The sequence below is a fragment of the Lissotriton vulgaris genome, chromosome 4_1 (assembly GCF_964263255.1).
Source record: "Lissotriton vulgaris chromosome 4_1, aLisVul1.2, whole genome shotgun sequence".
Classification (NCBI taxonomy): Eukaryota; Metazoa; Chordata; class Amphibia; order Caudata; family Salamandridae; genus Lissotriton; species Lissotriton vulgaris.
Genome location: NC_141691.1, coordinates 1,890,829,183 through 1,890,853,374, shown reverse-complemented (window position 1 = coordinate 1,890,853,374; position 24,192 = coordinate 1,890,829,183). Strand labels below are relative to the sequence as shown.

The 24,192-nt window shown below is 42.8% G+C and overlaps 1 protein-coding gene across 2 annotated transcripts in view; it reads left to right on the top strand.

The window, feature by feature from the left end:
* Positions 1–24,192, top strand: part of ASAP1 (ArfGAP with SH3 domain, ankyrin repeat and PH domain 1) — a 1,926,573-nt gene that overhangs the window by 175,337 nt on the left and 1,727,044 nt on the right. For both annotated transcript variants that reach the window (XM_086966222.1, XM_086966220.1), the window contains exon 2: positions 10,906–10,992. In XM_086966222.1, the coding sequence (XP_086822348.1) occupies positions 10,934–10,992 (59 nt within the window). In that variant the 5' untranslated portion in view covers positions 10,906–10,933. The remainder of the gene's footprint in view (positions 1–10,905; positions 10,993–24,192) is intronic.

Here is a 24,192-nt window from a genome sequence, read left to right as displayed (position 1 = left end):
AATCTGAATATTTGATCTATGGTACTAGTCTTGCTCCTAAAGCCAGCTTGAAATTTGGAGATTATTTTTGAGTCCTCCAGCCAATCATTAATCCGAAATAGTAAGTGTTTGGCATAGAGTTTTTGCAGGGTATCCATTAGACTAATTGGTCTATAGTTTGAGGGTACCAATCTATTCCCCTTTTTAAAGATTAGCACAACTTCCGCTGCACGCCAACTATCTGGAAAGCGACAACTTGTAGACAGAACATTAAACAAACGATTTCCATAAGGAGCCCATACTTCAATGTCATGTTTTTATAGATCCCCCGGTATTTTATCAGGGCCTGGTGCTTTGCTGTTTTTTAATTCATTAATCGCCCTTATTGTTTCCTCCAGTGTGAAGTCAAGGGGTTCGATAGGAGGAGGGGACCATGGTATCTTGTTGTCATCACCATCATATTGTTTATATAAGGATGTGAAGTGGGTCACCCATGTCATTTCATCCAAAAACGTGTCTTTTACAGCTCTGCCTGCATGCCCCTCGTTTGCCACCAGCCTCCAAAAGCCAACATTATCATTAGTTTTTGCAGCAACTAGCATTTCTGACCAGATCGACTCTTCCCATAGTTTTTTTGATGTTTTTTGGGCACACTTATATACCTCCCTTGCAAGTTTGACTCCTTCTTTTGATTTGCTTTTAATAGCAAGCAAGAGATTTCTCTTGGCCAGCCTGCATGAATGATCGTACCATACTTTTCCGTGACATTCCACTCTTATATTTTGTTGTTTTTTCCTTGGCATTTTTGACAAGCAAGTTTTTAGTTCACTGAAGAAAACATTGTGCAGTCCGATAAAGTGATCAAAGTGGACAGGTAGAAAAGATTGTCCAGCTATAGGTCCGAACATTTCCCCAAAGAGAGAGTACACCGATGCTAGGGCCTTGCCATCAGACAAAATATAGGTCCATTTTACTGCACGTCTATTATTATTTATGTGTACATCCTCACACATTTTGCCATTGGTGGTCTCAGATGATGGAGTTGCTAGGTTGGCAGTAAAGTCACTAAACATTTGCACATCAATGTAAAGTTCTAAAGGGTAGTGATCACTTTCCTCCCTACTTGCCACTTTTAAATTAATCAAATAATGCCAAAGGCTAAGGGAAACAAGTATGAAATCTAGATTACTATTGGATTTCGCAAAAGTAGGTTGTTTTGACAAATCCGAAGGGAGGCGGCCGTTACATGCTCTAAGACCATGATCTGCAGTTAGCCTTAGCAATTGAACGGCCAAAGTGGAGCACTTAACAAAGTTTGAGGTTTCAAGCTGGGGAATTTTGTACACATAGTCCTCGTCCTCAAAAACGTCATTAATACCAGAAACCGGTTCGAAATTACAATTTAGGTCGCCTCCCAGAATTACCGGAGTATCTCCAACCACCTTTTTCAAAAAGAGATCCAATGTTTCCAGAGTAGGTGAGACCTTGGAATGGGCAAGTGGTCTATTATAGACGTTGGCAATGTAACATTCATTTCCATTTGAGGGTACAATTTTTAGGGCCAGAATATCGGGTGTTCCTGTATCTATAATTTCAACCCTCATAACCAAGGTGATTTTAAGCCATATAATCAACCCCCCTGACGGTCTCCTCCTATCAGACTGGACGGCCTCAGTGCCTTAGGTTTTGTATCCGACTCTATGCGGAACATCTATAGCCCATGTTTCTTGCAATAAACAAAGGTCACTAGTATCAACATAATCAGCCCATTCAGGATCCTTAAGATTTTTACCAACACCAGCAATATTCCAAGACAAAATGAGCAAACGTGGGGTTAGTCTATTACTGAAACAGGTTTGGTCATCAAAAGCCGGCATAAATACCGGCTGGTGATGTACACTACCTAACTGTATATCGGCAGTTTGATTCTCTGTCTCAATGACCACATCTCTTACTGTAGTATTGGTTCCCCCATCTAAACAACCCACATCCAGACCGTGACATACTTTATCAGCTGCTGGAGACCTTTCCTTATTCTGGTGGTGATAAGACTTATTACCAAGTGTACAGTAAGTGTCATATAACTTGGGAATACAATCTGGCATAGTCCCAAGTCAATCGACAGCATCTAGACAACTGTACCTGTTAAAGGTGGGAATACCAGACCACATATTTCGATCTGCCTGTCTAGCCAAGTTAGGTACATAACCGTGATACTGTTTGACAGTGTTCCAATTAGACCCATATTGTATAGGCCTAGGTGGAGGGTAAAAAAACGATAGAGGCCTAGCTTCAATGGGTGGTGTGTCTCCATATGATTTCCATTTACAAATCTGTTCAGCACTATGGGGTTCCTCAAAAGAAATGACTATACAGTCACCCATAATTGATTTAGCCATGGGTCCTACCCACGGCACCCTACGAACCATAAGGATTTTACTTTTCATGTGATTCGGAATGGGTTTATTTGAGTTTAACCAATAGATCACTTTATTTTTTAGAGATTGAAAGTTCTCCTCATATTGGTTTTCTAATTCAGGTACCCCTGTAAGAACAATTACAAATGGGCTTGCGTCAGGTGGCAAATCTATATACCCTCCTTTAAAGTTGTTATAAGAATGGCCAGATTGATAGTTTGGCTTGTTAGAAACATTGACTAAAGATCTATCAGTCAAGGGTTTATTACTAGCAAGGGTAGTATGAGGATTGGCAGGTGGGTTAGATGTGGATTTCTGTGGAACAGGGGTGTTGGGGATAGGAGAATGGGTAGCAGCAACATTTGGCAATTGAGGCGTTTTGCTTTGAACATGACCCTTCAGCAAAGATTTATTAGAGGTATTTGCAGATGACGAGGTCGAGGGTATTGGATTTGGTATGGCTGATGTATTTGGTATTGATTTTATATTTGTGCTTTTTACTATTCCCTCTTTTTGCTGCTGTATGCTAGTTGGATTTTTATTCAGAGGTATCGCAGGAGCAGTAGCTGGTGCTTGCATAGACACTATGGGTACATCAGTGCAATTAAGACTTAAGCTAGATAGTGTAATAACACTTTTTTCTACCTCAAGCAACTGATTCTCAATGCCAGTTAACCTGACTTCTAATGGCCTGAGTAGTTTCTTAAGTGTCTCCCATACTAGTTTTAAAAACTCTTCCCTTCCCCCTTCCTGTTCTACCATGTTCAAAGAATTTCTCTGGCCCTCATTGTCAGAGTGGTCAGCCATTATGACCGAGTTTTGCCAATCTGTGCTATCATTGACAATTTGAACATTTAGAGGCGCTTGGTCAGACATATTATTGGCAATCGTTGCATTGGGTGTTTGCGGGGCCCCCCCCCTATAATATTTTGACTAAAGGCTACCTTCGCCTTTTTCCTAGCATACGTAGATATATGTTTCCGTTTTCTCTTATGTTTTAGTGATGTCTTAACAGGCACCTGACTTTTATTCGGGTCTGTTTCCACCAATACCTTTGGCTTCTCACCAAATTTAATACCCTCGATATTCCCTATCAGTGGATCCGAAGATAGAAGACTTTCAGATACAACACTGACAGAGGGGCCCGAGGGAACAAAGTCTTGATTAATAGAGGGAGTTGTTTCCTCAGCAGTAGAGTTGACCTCGACCAAGGTGATAATTGGTGTGGGGCCAGTAGTGCGCTCAGGAGTTTTTGAGGAGGCAATACTACCTAGGGAGGATTTTTTCCTTAGTGCTAATTCGGTAGAGAGCCTCCTTGCAGACTCCAGCTCCAAGGATACTCTGTGCTGGAGTTTAGTGATCTTATTATCAATTGAAAGGCTTGTCCTTGTGATAAAATCGTCCAGGGTACCTGTAGCCTTTTTCGCGGATTTGGTAGACTTGCTCCTAGTTTCACGGACAGACATTATTTAAACTATAGGTGGTTTAAAGTTAAAACGAAAGCGCAACTAGATAACTCACATGAAAAACCAAGAGGGATGGCCCGGTCCGGTGTTAATCGGTCTATAACGGCCTAAAACGGCCCTGTCTTTGCCCTGTCTTAGCCACGGCCTTTGCCCCGCGCGCGTCCCGCGTGCGCGTTGCAGTCACTGATTATCAAGGAGACGGACAGGTGAAGGGGGCGGCAAGAGGACCAGCTGCGGCCGATCAGCGCCGCTGAGCACGCTGGTCCTCGCAGTCCCTGCCTCTGCCCTTGGTGTCAAGCTGTAATGTCGCTGAAGGCGCGTTGGTGCTCCAATGCACGTGTGGATACCCAAGGGCTGGATCCCCACCAAAGTCTCTAGCCTGCGAGCGGCTCCCGCGAAGCGGGGGCCGCGAGGCGTGGCGAAGTGGCCAGAAAGCGGACAGGCAAACGGGAACAGCACTCCCGGCAAGGTCAATGAAGGAACCCAAGCAGCTCTCACTCCGCTGTGATTTTAACGGGTGAAGGGGGCGGGAAGAGGACCAGCTGCGGCCGATCAGCGCCGCTGAGCACGCTGGTCCTCGCAGTCCCTGCCTCTGCCCTTGGTGTCAAGCTGTAATGTCGCTGAAGGCGCGTTGGTGCTCCAATGCACGTGTGGATACCCAAGGGCTGGATCCCCACCAAAATCTCTAGCCTGCGAGCGGCTCCCGCGAAGCGGGGGCCGCGAGGCGTGGCGAAGTGGCCAGAAAGCAGACAGGCAAACGGGAACAGCACTCCCGGCAAGGTCAATGAAGGAATATTTTGAAATACAGTAATCTTAGACAGACTCCATCATAGAACACTCAGGGGATAGCAAAATTAGCGTTCAACTTTGAAGTAATGATTCCTGATCCGGGGCGGGCTGGAGTAGATGCAGTCTTCAGATTGAATCACTGTGTTCTATCCATGCTTGTGGCTACTCTTTGTCTCATGCTTTGGATCACCTGTGGCAGTCAAAACCGTGAGCTGATGGGACCCACACATCATCTAACTGAACCTAGTTGCAGAACCTCATGAGTACAACCCTCAGCATTGATTAGTTCACATGGCCTGGAGGAGTTAAGCAGTCTTTGTTTGAGGCCTTGCAGCAAAGTATTACCTGAAAGAAAAGACAGGGAGCTCAGTCATGTGGTGCCTGAAGTACACATAAGAAAACCTTGACTTTGGTCAAAAAAATGTCCTATGCTTCGACCTTCAGAACCTGAAAGTCTGTATTCTTGAGGTGGCATGCAGCAGACTGCCACTTTTGATGTTCGAGAGTAGCAGAAAGTTCTGCTGATGGGATTCCTCATCTAGGGGGAATAACTTGCTTACTAAAAGTGCTGTGACCAATATTGCGAGAGACTTCGTTCGACCTCAAGGTTTCCCACAGCCAAACATGATGTTTGCCTTTAAATTTGAATGAATCATTTCAGTTCTTGAAGCTAGTGGTGTGTAAATGGTAGCACCTAACATTAGGACGTTATGTACATCACTAGAGGGGATCTGCAGAGTCCTTTGATTCTTTTTTTGAGAGGTGCCATAATAGGGGCAGGAAGGTTTGTTTACATATGTTCAGGCCCAAAGTAGATGCAGGCACAAACACAGAAATTACTTGTTTAGCCTATTGATATGTTCAACATTCTCTGCTTCTCCACTGGTTCCTTCTTTTTTTACTGTGTCTTCGCATCCCCTAAAATCACTTCACTTACCATCATCACTTTTTACCTGCCTCTATCCTGCATATACACCTTGCTGCTTTATATCGTCATCCGGGACCCTAGAGTTACTCTTACTAGCAGATTGAAAACTACACATGCAGTGAACTATGATTGTTCTCATTGCCCTTAAGCTGCTACTAACATTTGCATTGTCTTTATTTTTATAGGAAATAATATTATGCACCTAACATCTCCTGCCACATAACCCGCAGCCTGTCACTGTAGTCTATTCAAGCTCAGAGAAATGGATAAAAAAAACTGCTGTTGGAAGCACCCACCAGCCTTGAAAGATGAGAAAATTGTCCTCCGAGCACTCTGTTCTTGTAATAGACAGTATTTCACGTTCCTTCTTCTGATGTCAAGATTCAATCAGTACAGCAAAATTGATGTCATCCAATCTCTTTTATTAGTAATCCACTTTGCAATCCAATGTATACAGTTCCAATTCAAAGAATAAAGCAGCCAACACGTGTTTTGTCTTGCTTATATTTGGCAATCGACTTCTTCAGGGCTGCAACCCAAATGATAATAACATAAGAATAACCACATACTACAGTAATACGTCTTTATACAATTCCATATTTACATCTGTTACTGAGGAAATTACAAAAAGAAAAAAAGACAAACAACCTCTAACCAAACCAGTGTCAAAGGAATAGAGGGAAAGAACCAAGTCACCAGAAAAGAGTCACCCAAAGTGAGTGTCAGCACAATATTAGTCACAAATGTACAAGTCTCACAAATGGACTCCTACCAACCTTATCTCTTATCCTTCCAACTCCACAATGTTAGCTCACATTGCTAGGAAAGTCCAACTCAAAATATTGGTCATTCACAAAAATGGCAGTTAATCCTGCAAAGAGTAAAAATCTTGGTATTTCAGCAAATCCCATACTGTAATCCAATGTGTCCTATAACTCACAATTTACCACATAGGCATCCTCGTAGACCCCTTTGTTCGATCTCCCCACAATACAGTAACTCCTATAAAACATTCATCCAATCGAAAGTAAATCCAAACGCTGTTTACTAAGTTCAATATTCCAAACTCACAAAATCCCTATGTGCAAAATACTCCCCGAGGGTATGACCCCGCGCACTCCTAGTCTCAAATCATCACAACTAATACAGTCAATTCAGACTCCTAAAGCTCACCTCCCACCTATATATGTTATCAGTAACCCAAAAGTCACACTCCTGGACACGCCACCGGTAATTCGTCTCTCTGTCAATCTGAAAATAAAATAATATTAAAGTAACTACTCTTCCTGACGGTCACACTTCCAGCTCTCTCGTCACACTCTGCTCACCTTTAAAGTAATACCCCGATCGTGCAATCCCTCACGTTTCTAAGCCGTCAATCAAATCCCAATGCGATCACGAGTCCGTGGTCTCTAAGCATGAAATACGACAAATTAATGCCTGTTAAAGACAAATAATAGTACAGTCGTCTCCCACAGAAACCACAAACTCACCGCAGTCACTCTGTTCTGTCTCATGCGTTTCCTCGCCGGCGTGTAACGCCAGCGCCATCTTCGAATAGCTATTTATATATTTTCCCGTATGCGCCATGTTAGCCAAGTTCCGGTTCACATAAGAACCACGCTATATACGTCATCACCCATCCTCACTGTATTTCACCTATTCTAATAACACGGTCCTTAATCGATTCAATAAATTCTCCCACAACCATTGCATTTCAAAATTACATACACTGCTCGCGTAGTATCGCGATAACATGTTATGATCTCCAAACTGCTCTCGTCCGGTAGTTCATCTTCCTGAGTCCCGCAAGTAAGACTACACGCGAGTCCATGGAGACTGCTGTTTATTAGCACGTCCTATATTAGAAACAATACTTATACATTTTATACTCCACCTCCTATTATAGGTCATAATAAAAAAAGTGTCGCTGCTGTGTAATACACTAGTCAAGTCAAGTTCTTAATACATATCCGTAAATTACGCGTAACTACAAATTCACCCATCTTTTACTACATCTTTAACTGCGCAGTATCAATTACTAGTATACATACCTAAAATAAGGTAAACCGGTAAGTCAAAATTAGGGCGATCGCATCCATAGCTGTGCTTGCTAAGTCAGTCTCATGAGCCCTTCTTAATTGGCTATTCATATCCAAAAGGGGTCCTGATAGTCATGTCTACGTAGAAAGTATTTATTAAAATGTCGCACTCCAGAAAGGGAAGGTGAAAAATAGCAAAAGAAAGGGAATAGAAAACGAGGATGGCACCACACAATTGTTGGCAGTACAAAAATAATTGGTAACAATTCCCCTAAACACAGTCACTTCTGTATTCATCTTCTATCATGTATTAAAACAAAAAATCACTTAAGCATAATACATCTATACAAACTGTACATGTATATATATCACATAGACGATAGCTTCCTAATATATAATCGATCTTCATCCTGCTCCCTAATATTATACATCATCACAGATAATTCTCGCCAAACGTTTTGTACAGTACCATAGAACATAACCAGGAGATAACTAATCCTGACATAAAAAATACAGCTCTAAGTTTCATCAACCACAAAACTTCCTGTCTTCTTAATCTCAGTTGCCTATTGCCTCCTCTAGGTTCTTGCTCAACGTGGTCAATGCCATGGAAACTGAAAACATGTTGAGCACTGTTAGTGTGATTGCGAATAACATGGCAAACAATAGGGTAACGAGTATCCCCACTTTTCAAGGCCCTAAAGTGCTCCAACATTCTGTCTCTTAGTCTTCTAATCGTACTGCCCACATAAATCATTCCACATGAGCAGGCAATTACATAAATCACATATGTCGTATCGCAATTAATAAACATATTAATTGTATGATTCCCTGTGTTATTATAGCTGAAGGTAGTCACCTTGTTCACCGCCCATCTTCAGTTTATTTGTCAACCATGTAAGTTTTCCAGGTTTGCTGGGGTAACTAGGGCTAACCCGATTGGCCAATGTCACCCCTCTCTTAAATGTCAAACTTGGCTTATCTGTTAAATAGGGCAATAGATCACTGTCTGTCCTAAGTAAGTACCAATGTTTCCTCAGGATTGAATAAAGTTTCCCACTCTGTACTAATTTTGACTTACCGGTTTAGCTTATTTTAAGTATGTATACTAGTAATTGATACTGCGCAGTTAAAGATGTAGTAAAAGATGGGTGAATTTGTAGTTACGTGTAATTTACGGATATGTATTAAGAACTTGACTTGAATAGTATATTACACAGCAGCGACACTTTTTTTATTATGACCTATAATAGGAGGTGGAGTATAAAATGTATAAGTATAGTTTCTAATATAGGACGTGCTAATAATCAGCAGTCTCCATGGACTCGCGTGTAGTCTTACTTGTGGTACTCAGGAAGATGAACTAGCGGACGAGAGCAGTTTGGGGATCATAACATGTTATCGCGATACTACGCGAGCAGTGTATGTAATTATGAAATACAATGGTTGTGGGAGAATTTATTGAATCGATTAAGGACCATGTTATTAGAATAGTTGAAATACAGTGAAGATGGGTGATGACGTATATAGCGCAGTTCTTATGTGAACCGGAACTAGGCTAACATGGCGCATACGGGAAAATATATAAATAGCCATTCGAAGATGGCGCTGGCGTTACACGCCGGCGAGGAAACGCATGAGACAGAACAGAGTGACTGCGGTGAGTTTGTGGTTTTTGTGGGAGACGGCTGTACTATTATTTGTCTTTAACAGGCATTAATACGTGATATTTCATGCTTATAGACCAAGGACTCGTGATCGCATTGGGATTTGATTGACGGCTTAGAAACGTGAGGGATTGCACGATCGGGGTATTACTTTAAAGGTGAGCAGAGTGTGACGAGAGAGCTGGAAGTGTGACCGTCAGGAAGAGTAGTTACTTTAATATTATTTTATTTTCAGATTGACAGAGAGACAAATTACCGGTCGCGTGTCCAGGAGTGTGACATTTGGGTTACTGATAACATATATAAGTTGGAGGTGAGCTTTAGGAGTCTGAATTGACTGTATTAGTTGTGATGATTAGAGACTAGGAGTGCGCTGGGTCAAACCCGCGGGGAGTATTTTACTCATAGGGATTTTGTGAGTTTGGAATATTGAATTTAGTAAACAGGGTTTGGATTTACTTTCGATTGGATGGGTGTTTTATAGGAGTTACTGTATTGTGGGGAGATCGAACAAAGGGGTCTAGGAGGATGCCTATGTGGTAAATTGTGAGTTATAGGACAAATGGGATTACAGAATGGGATTCGCTTAAATACCAAGATTTTTACTCTTTGCAGGAATAACAGCCATTTTTGTGAATGACCAATATTTTGAGTTGGACTTTCCTAGCAATGTGAGTTAACATTGTGGAGTTGGAAGGATTAGAGATATGGTTGGTAGGAGTCCATTTATGAGACTTGTACATTTGTGACTAATTTTGTGCTGACACTTACTTTGGGTGACTCTTTTCTGGTGACTTGGTTATTTCCCTCTATTCCTTTGACACTGGTTTGGTTAGAGGTTGTTTGTCTTTTTGTAATTTCCTCAGTAACAGATGTAAATATGGAATTGTATAAAGACGTTTTACTGTAGTATGTGGTTATTCTTATGTTATTATCATTTGGGTTGCAGCCCTGAAGAAGTCGATTGCCTAATATGAGCAAGACGAAACACGTGTTGGCTGCTTTATTCTTTGAATTGGAACTGTATACATTGGATTGCAAAGTGGATTACTAATAAAAGAGATTGGATGACATCAATTTTGCTGTACTGATTGAATCTTGACATCAGAAGAAGGAACGTGAAATACTGTCTATTACAAGAACAGTGTGCTCGGAGGACAATTTTCTCAATTTGCTGTTGATCCACAGCTGTGGATTTACCTTGGGGTTGTGGTGACCTACCTCTTTACTTCCTTGAGCACCATTAGTGATATTGTTTGCCGATACTTTCCCCCTATTGCTGTGCGCCTTGGGTGGTTGACTGGTTACCAATTTTTTCTGCAGCCTTGAAAGATGGTATACCACAATGTGATGAGTGTGCTCGCAGCTTAGCGTATCAGAAACTGACGAAGGACTAAACTGTTACCTCCGCTTTTACTAGTCATACAGTGAAGTCTATTAGCCTTACCAATTCCATGTTTGTTTAACCTTTTGATGTGTGTTTCATGTATCCATTCACCTGTGTAATTTTTCATTCACTTGAAGATGCCTCTTGTTTTAGCATTGTTCTGAAACCAAAGAGGATTAAGAATACATGTGTTACCTATAAATAAACAGTTTTTGACTTCCTTTTTTTAGGTAATATTGTGCTGGTGACAGAGGAGACATGAGGTCCTCAGCGTCGAGGCTTTCCAGCTTCTCCTCAAGAGACTCCCTGTGGAATCGGTAAGAAAGCAAATGTTTCCCGTCACAACCAAACGTGTCATATCCTGCTTTCATCCCAAAATTATAATTACTCATTGCTGTTCCCTGATGCCCTGTACATAGTGCCCCTGCAATCAATTTTTTAAATATCCTGTCTTCCTTTTAACAAATGTCTTCATTTGGAAGCCAGAGTATTTTGTAACTTTAGCCTACTCAGTAAAAGCCCTTTCGGAGGAAAGTCCCCGGCAGCGATCGATACTGTAGGTTAACGCTGTTATCGGCTACACATGCTAAAAGCAAAGACTGTAATATTTATAAAGTATTTCGCATTACTGCGTGCTGCGCAGGTACGAGGCTCGGCCCAGCTACTTAAGAGAAGCGTGCTCTCGGGAGACGCAACGTCTTGTGCGTAATGTGCGTCGTCGTTCTTTTAAGACCGGCGGTTATTTACCTCAGTATTTGAACACACACGTCGCAAGAATGCTCTATTGTTGAGTTTTGATTCCGTCTGACGGACTAGCGCTTTCTCTGCGCTCACTTTATGATTTTTTGCCGGTGTGGTTTCTAAACACCTCTTACATCTAATGATAGTTTGCAGTGTGTGTCAGCTAGCCCACTGTTATTACCGTGGCGCAGCACACGGCTGCTGCTCGTAGGATGAAAACAAAGAAAAGATGACAATCCCTTCTCTCGCGTAAAAGGATGCAGTCAAGCTGTACATTCCACTTCGATTCTATGCAGATATTTTTTAAAAGACCCACTTCCCACTTAAGAGTATATTTTCTTTTCTCTCAGACTTTTGTAACTGCACCAGCACTTATTTTTATATTTCACGCTGCTTCCCTCTTTGATTGTAAAGGAGCTGAAGGGTGTGTTGTTGGCCAGGTGCAGTTCGTATTGTCATGATTCTCTATCACATTAGCAACAGTCAATATCTTGTTAACTGGTAATAAGCTGAGCATGTGTCCTTTTATTTCTAGAGGGCTGGTTGTTGAAGTAAAAAGATCATACTCCACAACAATTAGGTCGTTCTTAAGGTTTAATACCTTTGTCGTTTATTAAAGAGAATAGAAACGGGTCTGTCGAAGTACATGCAAAACACTACACAGCTGCTACATTTTCAGGTGTCGAATAAGGTTTACCTGCCATTAAAGATATTGTCTTCTGATTATTTTTTTTGCCAATGAGTTATTATATACTTAATGAATAGGCCCTGAATAAGCAACAATTTGTGAAAACGATTTGAGCCGCAAAACACGTGCTGGCCCATGTGCGTCCAGAGACCTTTTCTATTTTCCTCAATAAACTACAAAGCTTTAAACCATAAGTAGAACATGATTTGTGTGGAGTACGACCGTTTGATGTCAACAACCAGTCCTCCAAAAAATAAAAATGTATAGTGACAGAGGTGAGACGCTATTTGCTTGAGGTCTCCTTTGGACCAGATAAAACCCTTCCCCTGATCTTTTTATGGACTTTGTACTTTTAACGTCTGCAGACTGGTGCATTTCCTGCATCTATTGCAAATCGCTGTATGAAAATGACTGAAACACAAATTTGTTTACAGCTGTACAACCAGTAAAAAGGAACAGCTGCCAAAAATATATATGTGGCTTTGCAGTTGTATACATTGTTATGCAAATAAGTACGGATTAGCAGTGGAGCTTGCCAGCATCTTAAAACAGTGAAGAAAGTTGAATTTTTCAGTTTGTAGTTAGCGCCTCAGTACTCTGTGCAGGTACCAACACAGGCCTCTGAACTAACACTACTTAATATAGTATTCCTGAAAAAATCAAAGGTTAAAATAATGTTATAGTTAGGTGAATTTGTCAGTGACTACATTAACATTTTAAACAAAAAAAAACCCATAGAAATTCACCATAGTTAGCAACTTTAACTATAACTTGCGCCCAGGCCATGCACTCCTTATGACCGAACATATTACATCACTCATGACATGTTCTATGACATCATTGATGACATCATCCAAGTTTCTTTTTCCCACATATTGTTTTTTTTGTAATCCTCATTTGCCTTGTCGCCGCCCAATACTCAACGAAACCACCCTGGGCTTTTCAACCTCGTTTCCTGGATACAGATGGGTGTTGACCCACGCTTTTTAGAATAGAGGCTCCCCTCTGGGAGACACCCTTGATGGAAAGAACCTGGGAGCATCCTTCCATAGCGAATCAAACCCTTACCCCAGATCTTCCCGGTAAACCAAGAAGACTTTCACCAGCCGAGGCAGGCAAAGGCTTAATCATTGGACCTTTAACTCCTAAGAGCCATAACACCCTACCCTTCACCCAAATTGTGGCAAAAAAAAATCCAAAATTTAAATCTTTTCCTTGCATGATCCGAAATATTTTACAACGGACCTCATAGATCGTAGCCAATCAATCTCTGTAGGAGGGACTGGAGAAACCCATTGTTTACATATCTCTCTTCGTGCCAAAAGAACAACATAAAAAATAAGCTTTGCATTGTCATCTGTGCCCTTACCTTGCAGATCCGGTCTTTCAAATATGACCAGCTCAGGGCTTACCTTAATCTGCAGCCCTAGGACACTCGACAAGCAGCTACTCCCGGCCTCCCAAAAAACCTGAATCTTCGGGCACCTCAGAAACATGTCCAGATCGTCTTCATTTGGGCTTTTGCACTTGAGGCACACCACCACACCTCCTGAGCCAATTTTGGAAAGTCTTCGAGGAGTCCAATACGCCCTGTGCACTGTGAAAAAATGATTCTTCCTTAAATATGTGGGTTTTACTGTTTTATAAAGCATAGACATTGTTACTTATTTTTATTTATTTATTTATTTAATTTATTTATTTAAAAAGTTTTATATAGCGCTGGCTTCCGTCGCGATCACCGGCAAGCAGTCTCCCCACAGGGTCTCTGGTAACGTGAAAGGGCCGTCCTCCATTTCTGACATCAGCCAGTACCATAGTGCCATTTCTTTCTTAAAAACACAATTAGAAGAAACCTTCTCCTCCAACTCATTATAGGATCCTAATTCATCGCCTGATACCGCCGACCAACTTTGGATCTGTAAATATTTAAATCTAGAAAAACTGGGTCCGCATTCCTCCTCACGCTGACCCCAAGTGATTAAGTTTCTATCCGGGAATAGTTGCTTCCATATCTGAAGACCCATCTCCTTTAATGGTTGAGGCAGCAGATCTCTAGACCAGAGTGGGGATCCTGGCGCATCCCAGATTGAGGCCATCTGGCTATAATATGACATTTTTAAAGCCCTCCTGATTCTGTACCATGTCTCCGCCAAGTCTCTTTAAACCTTTAACCTAACCTTCTTGACAACATTTTGGATCAGAACATTTATACATGAAAACATTCTCATTATAGTCCTGCTTCTTCAACATCGCTCCAAACATTTTGCCAATTACTGTAACGGTAGGGATACCCAGCAGTATCCTACTATTTTTCAAAAGAAAAGCCCACAAATAAAATTGCAAATCCGGCAACGCTAGACCACTCTTCACCAGCCTTCTCCTAAGCTTCTTTCAAGAAAGGCGCGGTCCTTTTGATGTCCAAAGAAAAGTGCTAATCTCACTCTGCAGTCTTAAAAACCACTCCTTGAAAGTCAGGGGGACCGTTTCAAATAAGAATGTTAGCTTTGGCAAAATCATAATTTTCACCAAGTTCACACGGCCGAACAGTGTGAGTGGTAAATGTGACCATCCCCGTAGACTAGCACTAATCTCCTTTTTAAGCCTAACAAAATTAGTCTTAGTAAGAACCGCTATGTTGTGGGTTATCCTAACTACAAGTATCTCATATCTTTTTTACATGGGATTCCCTCAGTATTCATGTTTCAGGCCATAACTTCTGTTTTCTCTTTATTAATATCATAGCCTGAAACAGTCCCAAACTCTTTAGTTATATCTAGGAGACAACTCATAGTTTGTCGTAGTTTAGGGGTGTAGATTAGTATGTTGTCTGCATACAATCCTATCTTCTTGGACCAACCTTCAAACTCAAAAGGCACAATATTCTCAGAGATCCTTATCTTACATGCCAGAGGTGCTATATATAAATCAAACGATTGGTGACAGCGGGCACCCCTGCCTTGCGCCACGCCTAATCAGTACTGTCTACGTCAACATCCTATTCACCAACACTCTTGCTGTGGGGGCCCAATATATAGCTGAAAGAGTTTTACAAAAATGTATTCCCAAATTAAGGTGTTTAACTAAAGTGTGCAAATAAACCCAATTGACTCTATCAAAGTCCTTGGCGGCATCTAATGCGATAACCGCCAAAGGAAGATCGTAGGAAGAGGCCATATCTATGGAGCCAATGAGGGAAAAGGTCAGCTCTTTCAGCTGTCTGCCTCTAATAAAACCTTTTTGATCCTCATGAACTAAGTGTTAAATGACGCTATTCAACCTCCCTACAATAATCTTAGCATAAAACATATAAACGGTGTTTAATAGGGAGATAGGCCTGTATGATTCAACACTCTTTGGTGGTTTCCCTGGCTAGGTATTAGCGATAAATTTGCCTCATTCCAGGAGGGGGCAGAGAACTGTCTCCCATGAAGATCTCATTACATAACTGCCTCATAATAGGTGTTGAAACTCCAAATAGAGTTTTATAAACTTCAGCAGGAAGGCCATCTGGCTCAGGTGCCTTGTCTCTTTTTCCCCCTCTCATAACCTCCTCAACCTCTCCCTCAGTGATCTCTTTATTCAAGACTTCCTTAAAATCATCCGATAGGGGATCCAAAAGTTCCACCCATCTCAAGACTGCCTGATCTTCAACCACCAGATCTTCCTGATAAACCTTCCCAAAATATCCATAAAAAGCTACAGCAATTCCTTTATTATCTGTAATCATCAGACCCGTCTCCTCACTTCACTTCTTTAATCAGATTTCGAAATTGGTCACTCTTTGTCTTCCAGACTAAAAGCTTGCTGCAGCCCTCACCATACTCAAAATGAGCAAGCTGATTAGCATCCCACTTCTCCGTCTCTCAAAATTCCTGCTAAATTTGCCTTTAAATCAATAGGAGCTTGTAACACCTTTTCACTAGCCCCCCTGTTACCTAAGTTTACTAGACCCACCTCCAGCTTGCGAATCATCTTCTCCAAATCTGAGACCCTACTATAATATAATCTTCTTTTCCTACCTGCCAAAGCTCCTAGTCTCCCTCGCAAAAATGCCATATATGCATCCCAAACGATCTCCGTCTTAGCTGAACCCCGGTTCCTTTAAAAAAATTCCCTTGTTTTCTCCTTCAGAGCCTCCACTGCCTCCTGTTCAGAGAGTATCGTTCGATCCAACCTCCAGATTGAAGCTAATGTACTATCCCCTATTGTCAACCAAAGAGAAATAGATGAGTGATCAGAAAGATGTATTCCAATATGCCCAACCTGAGCAACTGAATCAACCATCCTTCGGTCCACCAAAAGATAATCAATCTCGGATTCATGATTATACTTTTTATTATAAAACGTGAATCCTAACTGCTGACCAAACCTACATCTCCAAATATCACATAACCCCAGCTGACTCATCAACAGTATAACTCTATTCGACATTTTGGGATTCACAGCTGCTCTACTATTTTCAGATCTATCTAGTTTGTAATCCAGAACGTTATTAAAATTCCCTGCCATGATGATCTGCCCAGGAAAATTCAGTAGTTCCCTAGCCAGGTCATCCAGTGGTCCTTGTGGGAAAACATGGCGTCTGGCTAGTTGCGGACTGCGAGTGTCCTCCGAGGCGGGTGGTGAATATATGGCTTTTACTTACCGAGTGGAGTCTGGCGAGCAGCAGTAAGGAGTCGGAGGATGCTGTGATTTCGCATGTCTTGTAATTTTGAGCTTAAAGGCCAGAGTGGGCACCTTGAACGGTGAATCTACCGGGTTTTCAGGATGCGGGTTGTGCATGGCCGGATCGGCTCTCGAAGCCGTACGGAGTCTGGCGAGGCGGGAGGAGGACGTGGAGGAGGAGCCTGCGAGTCGTTAAGAACTCAGCTGGGAGAGAGTGGCGTCTGAGGTCGGCAAAGGTCGCCGAGCTGCGGCCAGGATTGTATTCCGAGGGGGAGGACGGGGGAGAGGCAGGTAGGCTGACAGGAGTGATAAAAAGACGGAGGAGCGGCTTTCCTCGTTGGAGGCACCAAAGATACACTTTTTTCACATTCAGGCACAAGCCCAGGAATGGTCTCAGGAGATTCTAGCCTGCAGGGTAAACAGCAAAGACAACGAAGGTTCCAAGGCTGTGAACGTTTGCAGTCAGCTGTCTTTGGGGAATTCTGTGAAGATTAGCAACCTTGGAGTTGCGGCAAAAGTAGGGGCAGGCTTATGGGGCATTTCTAGGTATGCGCTAAGGAGTGCGGTGAGAGGGGCGCAGAAGTTCACACTTAATCTAGGGGGCTCTCCTGAACCAAATAACATGGAGGTTAGGGAGTTGAAGGCCAGAGGAAGAAGTACCGGAAAAAACAATAAAGTTCACAACAGACTGGCAGGCGGGGACTCGCTAGAGCACAAGATAAAGGCGACACCCTCCCTCAGGTCGTACTTTAAGGTGTTACTGAAGACCTTGGTATTGAAGGGGAAATCTCCGACAAAGTCAATAAGGCCAGTGACACTCCCCCCCCCCCCCCCCCCCCCCCCCCAAGGGATAGGTACATCAAAGCCGTGTGAGTAGCCTGGCTAAAGCTGGGGGCAGTTTGGGTGAGGTGTCTGATACCGATTTGGTCGATTGGTCCAAACATTTGAGTCCTAACCGATTTCAGGTCCTGTCTTTAGACATGGGTGACAATGTAGTACAGGTTCAGGATGAGGCCAATTTAAGTATATCACGAATTGGCTCAGGCTCTGAAGCAACTGGCTCTGAAGTAACTGTAGTCTCTGCAGAAGGTGGAACTATATTAACTATTGGGATGTACAGTCTGAGCAGCAGAGGGTGGCAGAGCAGGAGAACAGTGACTTTTCTATAATCACCATGCTTAACCCCTTCGATGCTCATGACGAGCTCAGCTCGTCATGAGGCACGGTTAACCTGTGCTGATGACGAGCTGAGCTCGTCATGAACAATGGGAATAGAGGTCATGCAGCACAGGAGGGTAATTGCTGCAGCAGCGATGGTGTTAAAAATCTTAATCTTGAGATGCATAAGAGATTTGAGACGTCAGAATCAAATCAGGAAATTATTAGGGTGGCTTGCGGTTTGTTAGAGAAAAAGATAGATGATTTGAGTAGCAGAACGATTGCATTAGAGGTTGAGGTCAGGGATCTTAGAGACAAGGTCATGGTTAATCAGAAATAGCTGGACGTAATTAAGATTAAGGAAAGGGAGCATGAGGAAAGGGTAGAAAGATTGGAAAATATGCAAAGAAGGAATAATCTGAAAATTCTAAAACTCCCAGAGGGTAAAGAAGGAGCGGATATCAGGAAGTATGTAGTGCATTTGCTACAGAGTGAGTTGCAGTTGGAAGACACAGAGGAGAAAATATCCAGAGATATTCAAAGAATACATTGTAATCCCTTCAGGCTGAAACCTAATCGTGCTAAACCTAGGAGAATTCTGATAAATTTTATGACGTTGAATTTGAAAGAGAAGATTCTAGCGAGTGCTCTTAAGAAGAAAACGTTGGAAATAGATGGTGCTAAGTTTGAGGTAAGATCGACTTTTACTGCCAGATAGTGGGAGCTTGGTAAAAGGATCGAGCCATTGAGGAAATTGGGGGCTTTGGTTCAAATTAATTTTCCAGCCCTTTTAAAGGTGATGTGGAATAACAAGATGCACTCTTTTAGTTTTGTCAAAGATGTAGACACATTTTTGGAACAGTGTCAACCTGGCAATATTTGATTCATGAAGTTTTAGGTTGTTTTTCATGCTGCCCTGGCTGATCCTTTAAGGATTCTACTCACGTATTTTCTACTTAGGATGTAATGTTTATTAAATGCACCGCCTGTTAAGGGGCACTTATAGGGTTTAATAGCCATGGGTAGTTGGAAAGGGTTTTCCTGGGGAAGGGGGTGGGATGCAGGTCTTTTTTGGGGTGGGGAGGGAATAGTAAGGGAAAAACGCAGAAAAAAACTCAGATGCATTTTTGCTGTCAATGGAAGGGAGGGCGCAAGAGACTTTTTTTTTTCTTGGTTGGGATGAGTGGGTGTAGTACAAATGAGCTGAAATGTAATGGAATGTAAATGGAATGCGTGTGAAGAGAAGAAGAGAATTGATAATGGAATATTTGAAGGATTTTCCGGCACAAATAGTTATATTACAGGAGACTCATTTGACCGAGGATGAGAGTAAGAAGCTGTTTTTATCTCAACGGTGGTTGGCTCACACAGTATATACTCCACAGACAGCTATAACTAAGGGAATGGCAGTCTTAATCAGGGATGTGGAATTCCTATAGCCCGACTCCCAGGACATATTGTTTGGGGTCAAGGGCAACAAGTTTTAATGTGCATTTTGTCCTTGGGACAAGCAGGCCCAACCCCCTGCAGCACAAACCCTTTGGCTGCCAGTTTGCAGTACCACATTAAGGATCAGGGAAGCACACTGCCTGCAGGTCAGTTAATATTTGTGTGCATATGTTAATGCTGTTCAAAATTGTATTCATGGTTCATTAATTGAGAGCCTTTATTATTAGGCTGAGCGCTCTCAGTAAATGTAAGTTCTGACTGCACTACTGACAGTAGTTCCAGTATAAAAATGTGGACACACGGTTTCAAAGTTTAGCAATATGAGGCTATGCATAATGCTCCCAGAATTCTCTCTGATTAGATGCAAATATTTGCAGAAGCTTGAAAGCAAGATTAATGATTCTTTGCTTTCAATATAAAATGTTCCTAAAAAATGAAAGTAGAAAAAACATTTTTTTGCTAAACTGCTGTAAAATTTCTTTGCAGCATCATTTAGTAAAATGTGTTGATGCATGCTAGTATTTTCCCAAAATATTCATATGAGAAAATCAGTGTAACCAGTTTTATTAAGATTTTGGGAAACATAAAAATAAACAAGCATTGGCAAACCCAGTAGGTCTGACATGGTGGTCAGCTTTTTAATTTTGGCAATGCGTGACTTGTTTTGGCATGTTTTTTGTAAAACCTTATTGAAGTGAGAGCTGCCGGACCCTCACCATTATAACAAACATTGGCAAAAGCAACAATTGGTTTTGGTCTCAAAAAAGCACACACTGCCACATTCATTACTGGCACTGAACAAAACTACTTTGTGTGCTGATATGCTCCTTGTGAAAGAGCAGAATGCGGTCACTCAACGTGAATCCATCCGATACAGAGAGAACATTTTAACAAACACAAAGGGTTCCAATTATTAAAGAAAACTTAAAAGCGCACCCTTGGTATATATACTTGCATTAAGGGCAGGTATATGACTTTCGTGAATTCACAAGAATGTACAGCAGTAGGGCAAGAAATAGTACTAGAAAATATTTGTCAACTGCATTTTAGCATGAGCAAATATGCATGTGTAGATTTGCTCATGCGAAAACCTGAGTGTTTGCAAGTTTATTTTCCCGCCAACCACTTTTTTCCCCAACTCTGGAAGAAGGTTTACGTCTGCCATTGTCAGGAGTAAATTTCCAACATTTCTCAGTTTTGGAAAAGATTAGAGAAGAGTTGTTGAAAACCCTTAAAACATGCAATTTAGTAGGTTTGCACAGACTCAAAAGGACATTCCAACCCTGGAACTATTCTTTACCCCCTACCTTCAGTCCCAGTATGTAGATCTGCGGAAACGTAGCAACATAAAGGGATTGCTAGTATTCAAACACTACTATGGTATGAGCCCTGGCATAATCAGAGAGGCTATATAAGAGCTCTTATATAATGAGATTGCTGCCATAATTTGTCGCCGCACAACATGGCACCAAAGGGACAAGTGGATTTTGTTACAGGACAAGTAGATTTATGAAGCAGCCTGCCCCATGGACAAGTAGATATTTTAATAAATTCCACACCCCTGGTCTTAATCAAGCAAGGCTTAAATATCTCAGTGGAAGGAAAGGTGTCGAGCGCAGGAGGGAGGTGGTTGATTGTTTAAGTTAAAGGTTTTTGGGAAAGCTCTTATTGTGGTGGGATATCATGGCCCTTTCCCACATATTGTTGTTTAAATTACTATGGCATTCCCATGGACCGTAAAGCCATCTCGCTCACCTACAAGAAGCTGGTTAACAATCATCCGACCCAATGTTGAAACTTAGAGTGGGGTGGTAGAGAGACTTGGGGGAAATGGAGGAGGACATGTGGCAGGAAGCTCTAGCTTCACCCCGAGAAATAGCCATCCCTATGCGCCTGCGACTGCTCCAGCTCAAGATCCTCCACTAGGCGTATTTCGATGTCAAACTCCTGTTCCGGCTAGGTAGGCACCCGACCCACTCTGCCTCTGGCACTGCACTCAAGTGGGTACCTTTTTCACATTTTATGGGACTGCCCACATGTTCAGGACTACTGGACGAGAATACCCCGTCAACTTGAGAGGGCGGGAGGTAAATCCCTTGAGCTGTCTCCCCAACTAGGCCTACTTAACCTTTGGGAGGCGTCCGGCCTCACACAGTCTGGAAAGACATGGGCCTCTATGGGCTTCATTATAGCAAAGCGAAATATTGCCCGACACTGGGGGGTGGCTACAGTCCCACGCATGGTTGACTGGGCAAAGGACATGGATATATCCATGGTGGCTGAAAACTCAGTATTTAAAGGTCGAGGTTGCCCCAAAAAATGGGACCAGAAGTGGGGGAAATGAAATAGATACAGAGGGGACATCTGCATCTCCCCACTGGTGGAACTCCGGAGGTACAGATGGGCGCTGATGGCCCAGCTGACGGCGGAGGTGGTGGCTTCTCCCTCTTAGGGGTGACGTTCTAGATCTCTCCGTCCCCCTCTCCCAGTTGCAGTCTGTTTGTACCTGATGTGGTACTTAGTCTCTCCTCACTGCCTAGTAGTGTACAACTAGTACTTCTTAACGGGGATCCCATTCCACCTTGGGGTGAATGGCACTATGTCAAGTATAGGCATGTATTGGAGGTTTTTATTTCGTTCTTACTGTGACTATTTTGTATGTATCGGTCTTTGGTTGGTGTGAAAATGAAATAAAAAGTTTTAATAAAAAAAAATTAATATGGCATTAAGAGGTCTGACTAACTACAAAATAGCTCATGGGAAGATCACCAAATACAGAAACAACTATATTAGGTGTTTTAAACAAGCATTATGGGCACATTGACCCTATGGCATACAGTTTACCGGTAGCATAGTTCACACCAACCACATATATATGTGAAACCCTCATTGAGTACAGTGTTCAATCTGTATATAACTGTTCAGAGCAAGCCAAAATAGTGAATGCTAAATCGAAAACAAATGCTCTACTACGGGCATCTTATATCTGTTTTTGACCAGAACACACACTGAACCTACATTAAGAAATTGAGTTGGTATTAGTAGAGAGCTGAGTATTGTAAACAGTGTTTACTTTATGGAGAGTTTTCATTCTATAGCACACTGTTTGCAAACATTGAAACGTTCATGAGAAATCCACCACATAGTATTAAAAATAATCTACTAAGAACAGTATGCAAACTATAAAACAAACTAAAACACTCATTGGATGATGTCATCAGTGATGACATCAATTATGTCATTTGAGATGTCATAAATGATGTCATGGAACATGTAATGAGTGATGTCCTAAGCAGTGCATGGCGGGGGTGCATGTTATAGTTTGTGCTGGTAACTATAACTGGTGAATTTCTTTGTTTCATTAGTTCAAAATGTTAATGTTGTGAATGAAAAATTCACCTAACTATAACCATTGTTTTTTCAGGAAATATCTAAGTTAAAAAAATCCTTTTATCACACCTAACTATACATTACTTTAACCTTTGCTTTTTTCAGTCAATTTCTAGTTTTTTTTTAACATAAAGTAATGCTTGATTACCATATGTAAATGCAACCCCCGCTGCACATGGTCACGGGTCGTGCGCAGCAGGGGGATGGCTGCAGACCCTCGCCACAGGCCAGGGCCTGCAGGCAACTCCTCCACATACAGACACCCAATGCTGCTCACGGCCTTCAGCCCTGTGCAATGGGGCATTGGTCATAGGGCCTGGCCCTGGGACCCCATCTCTCGGGCCTGGTGCAGTTTTTATGGGGAGGGAGACCCTTGCCCCCCCTCCCAGGCTGATTTCTGCACTGGGGACCCCACCCCCTGTCCTATTTGCAGGGTGGGGGGGTACGCGTCCCCCTTCCGGGCCAGTTTTGGCCCCAGGGACTCTCTGCCCAGGTGCCCGGCACAATTTACATGATGCGGGGAGCACATGGCTCCCTTCTCTGATTTCAGTCTCAAGAGGGCACCATTCCCTGGGGCAATTTTGAGAGGGAAGGGGGCATGCATCTCCCCTCACCGGGCCGGTTTCAGTCCTGGGGACCCCCTCTTCTCAGGCCCGGCACCATTATAAAAGCAGAGGGGGGCGCATGGCCCCCTCACCAGGCAGATTTCAGCCAGGGACCCCATCCCGTGGGGCTCGGTAGAACTTTAAATGTGGAGAGGGGCACATAGCCCCCCTTCCAAGGCAGATTTCGGCCCTAGGGACCCCATCCCTCAGCTCAGCAAAGGATGGATGATCTAGTGCACACACAAGGCATCCACCAAACTGTCGTTGGAGGCCTTGGGGGGAGCCCCGTGGCCTCCAGCCAGAGCCGGAATTGCTCCCCCCTCAGGGAGCAGCTAATAATGCTAATTCCTGTGGGCTGGAGCAATATTTAGATATGTTTCCATGCCCGCATCTATGCAGGCAGGGAAACAAATCTAGATATTGCTCTCAGTGGGCAGGAGGATTTATAAAGCTCTTGCCAGCTGGGAGCAGACTCTGTGTTTGCTCCCGCTTGGCAGGAGTTTTGAAAATGCTCCAGCCAAATAAGAGGAAACACTGGTTTTCCTGCCCGCGACGGGGCATGCAGAGAAACCTCTATGTCTCAGGGTTGGGCACCCCGGGACATAGCTGCTGAGCCGGCCCTGGGGCATTGGCTCCCCAATGCCATTAATGGCTCTGGGAGGGGGGGGGGGGCATGCGCCCCCCCTCCAGAAAAATTAATGTTGACCCCAGAGGTGGTCTCCCCTGGACCTCTGAAGGCAAGGGTAGGGGAGCTGTTTCACATCCCTTCCCATAATTAATAAGATGGGCCCCGGGGTGGGATCCCCGGGCCCTTAAAATGG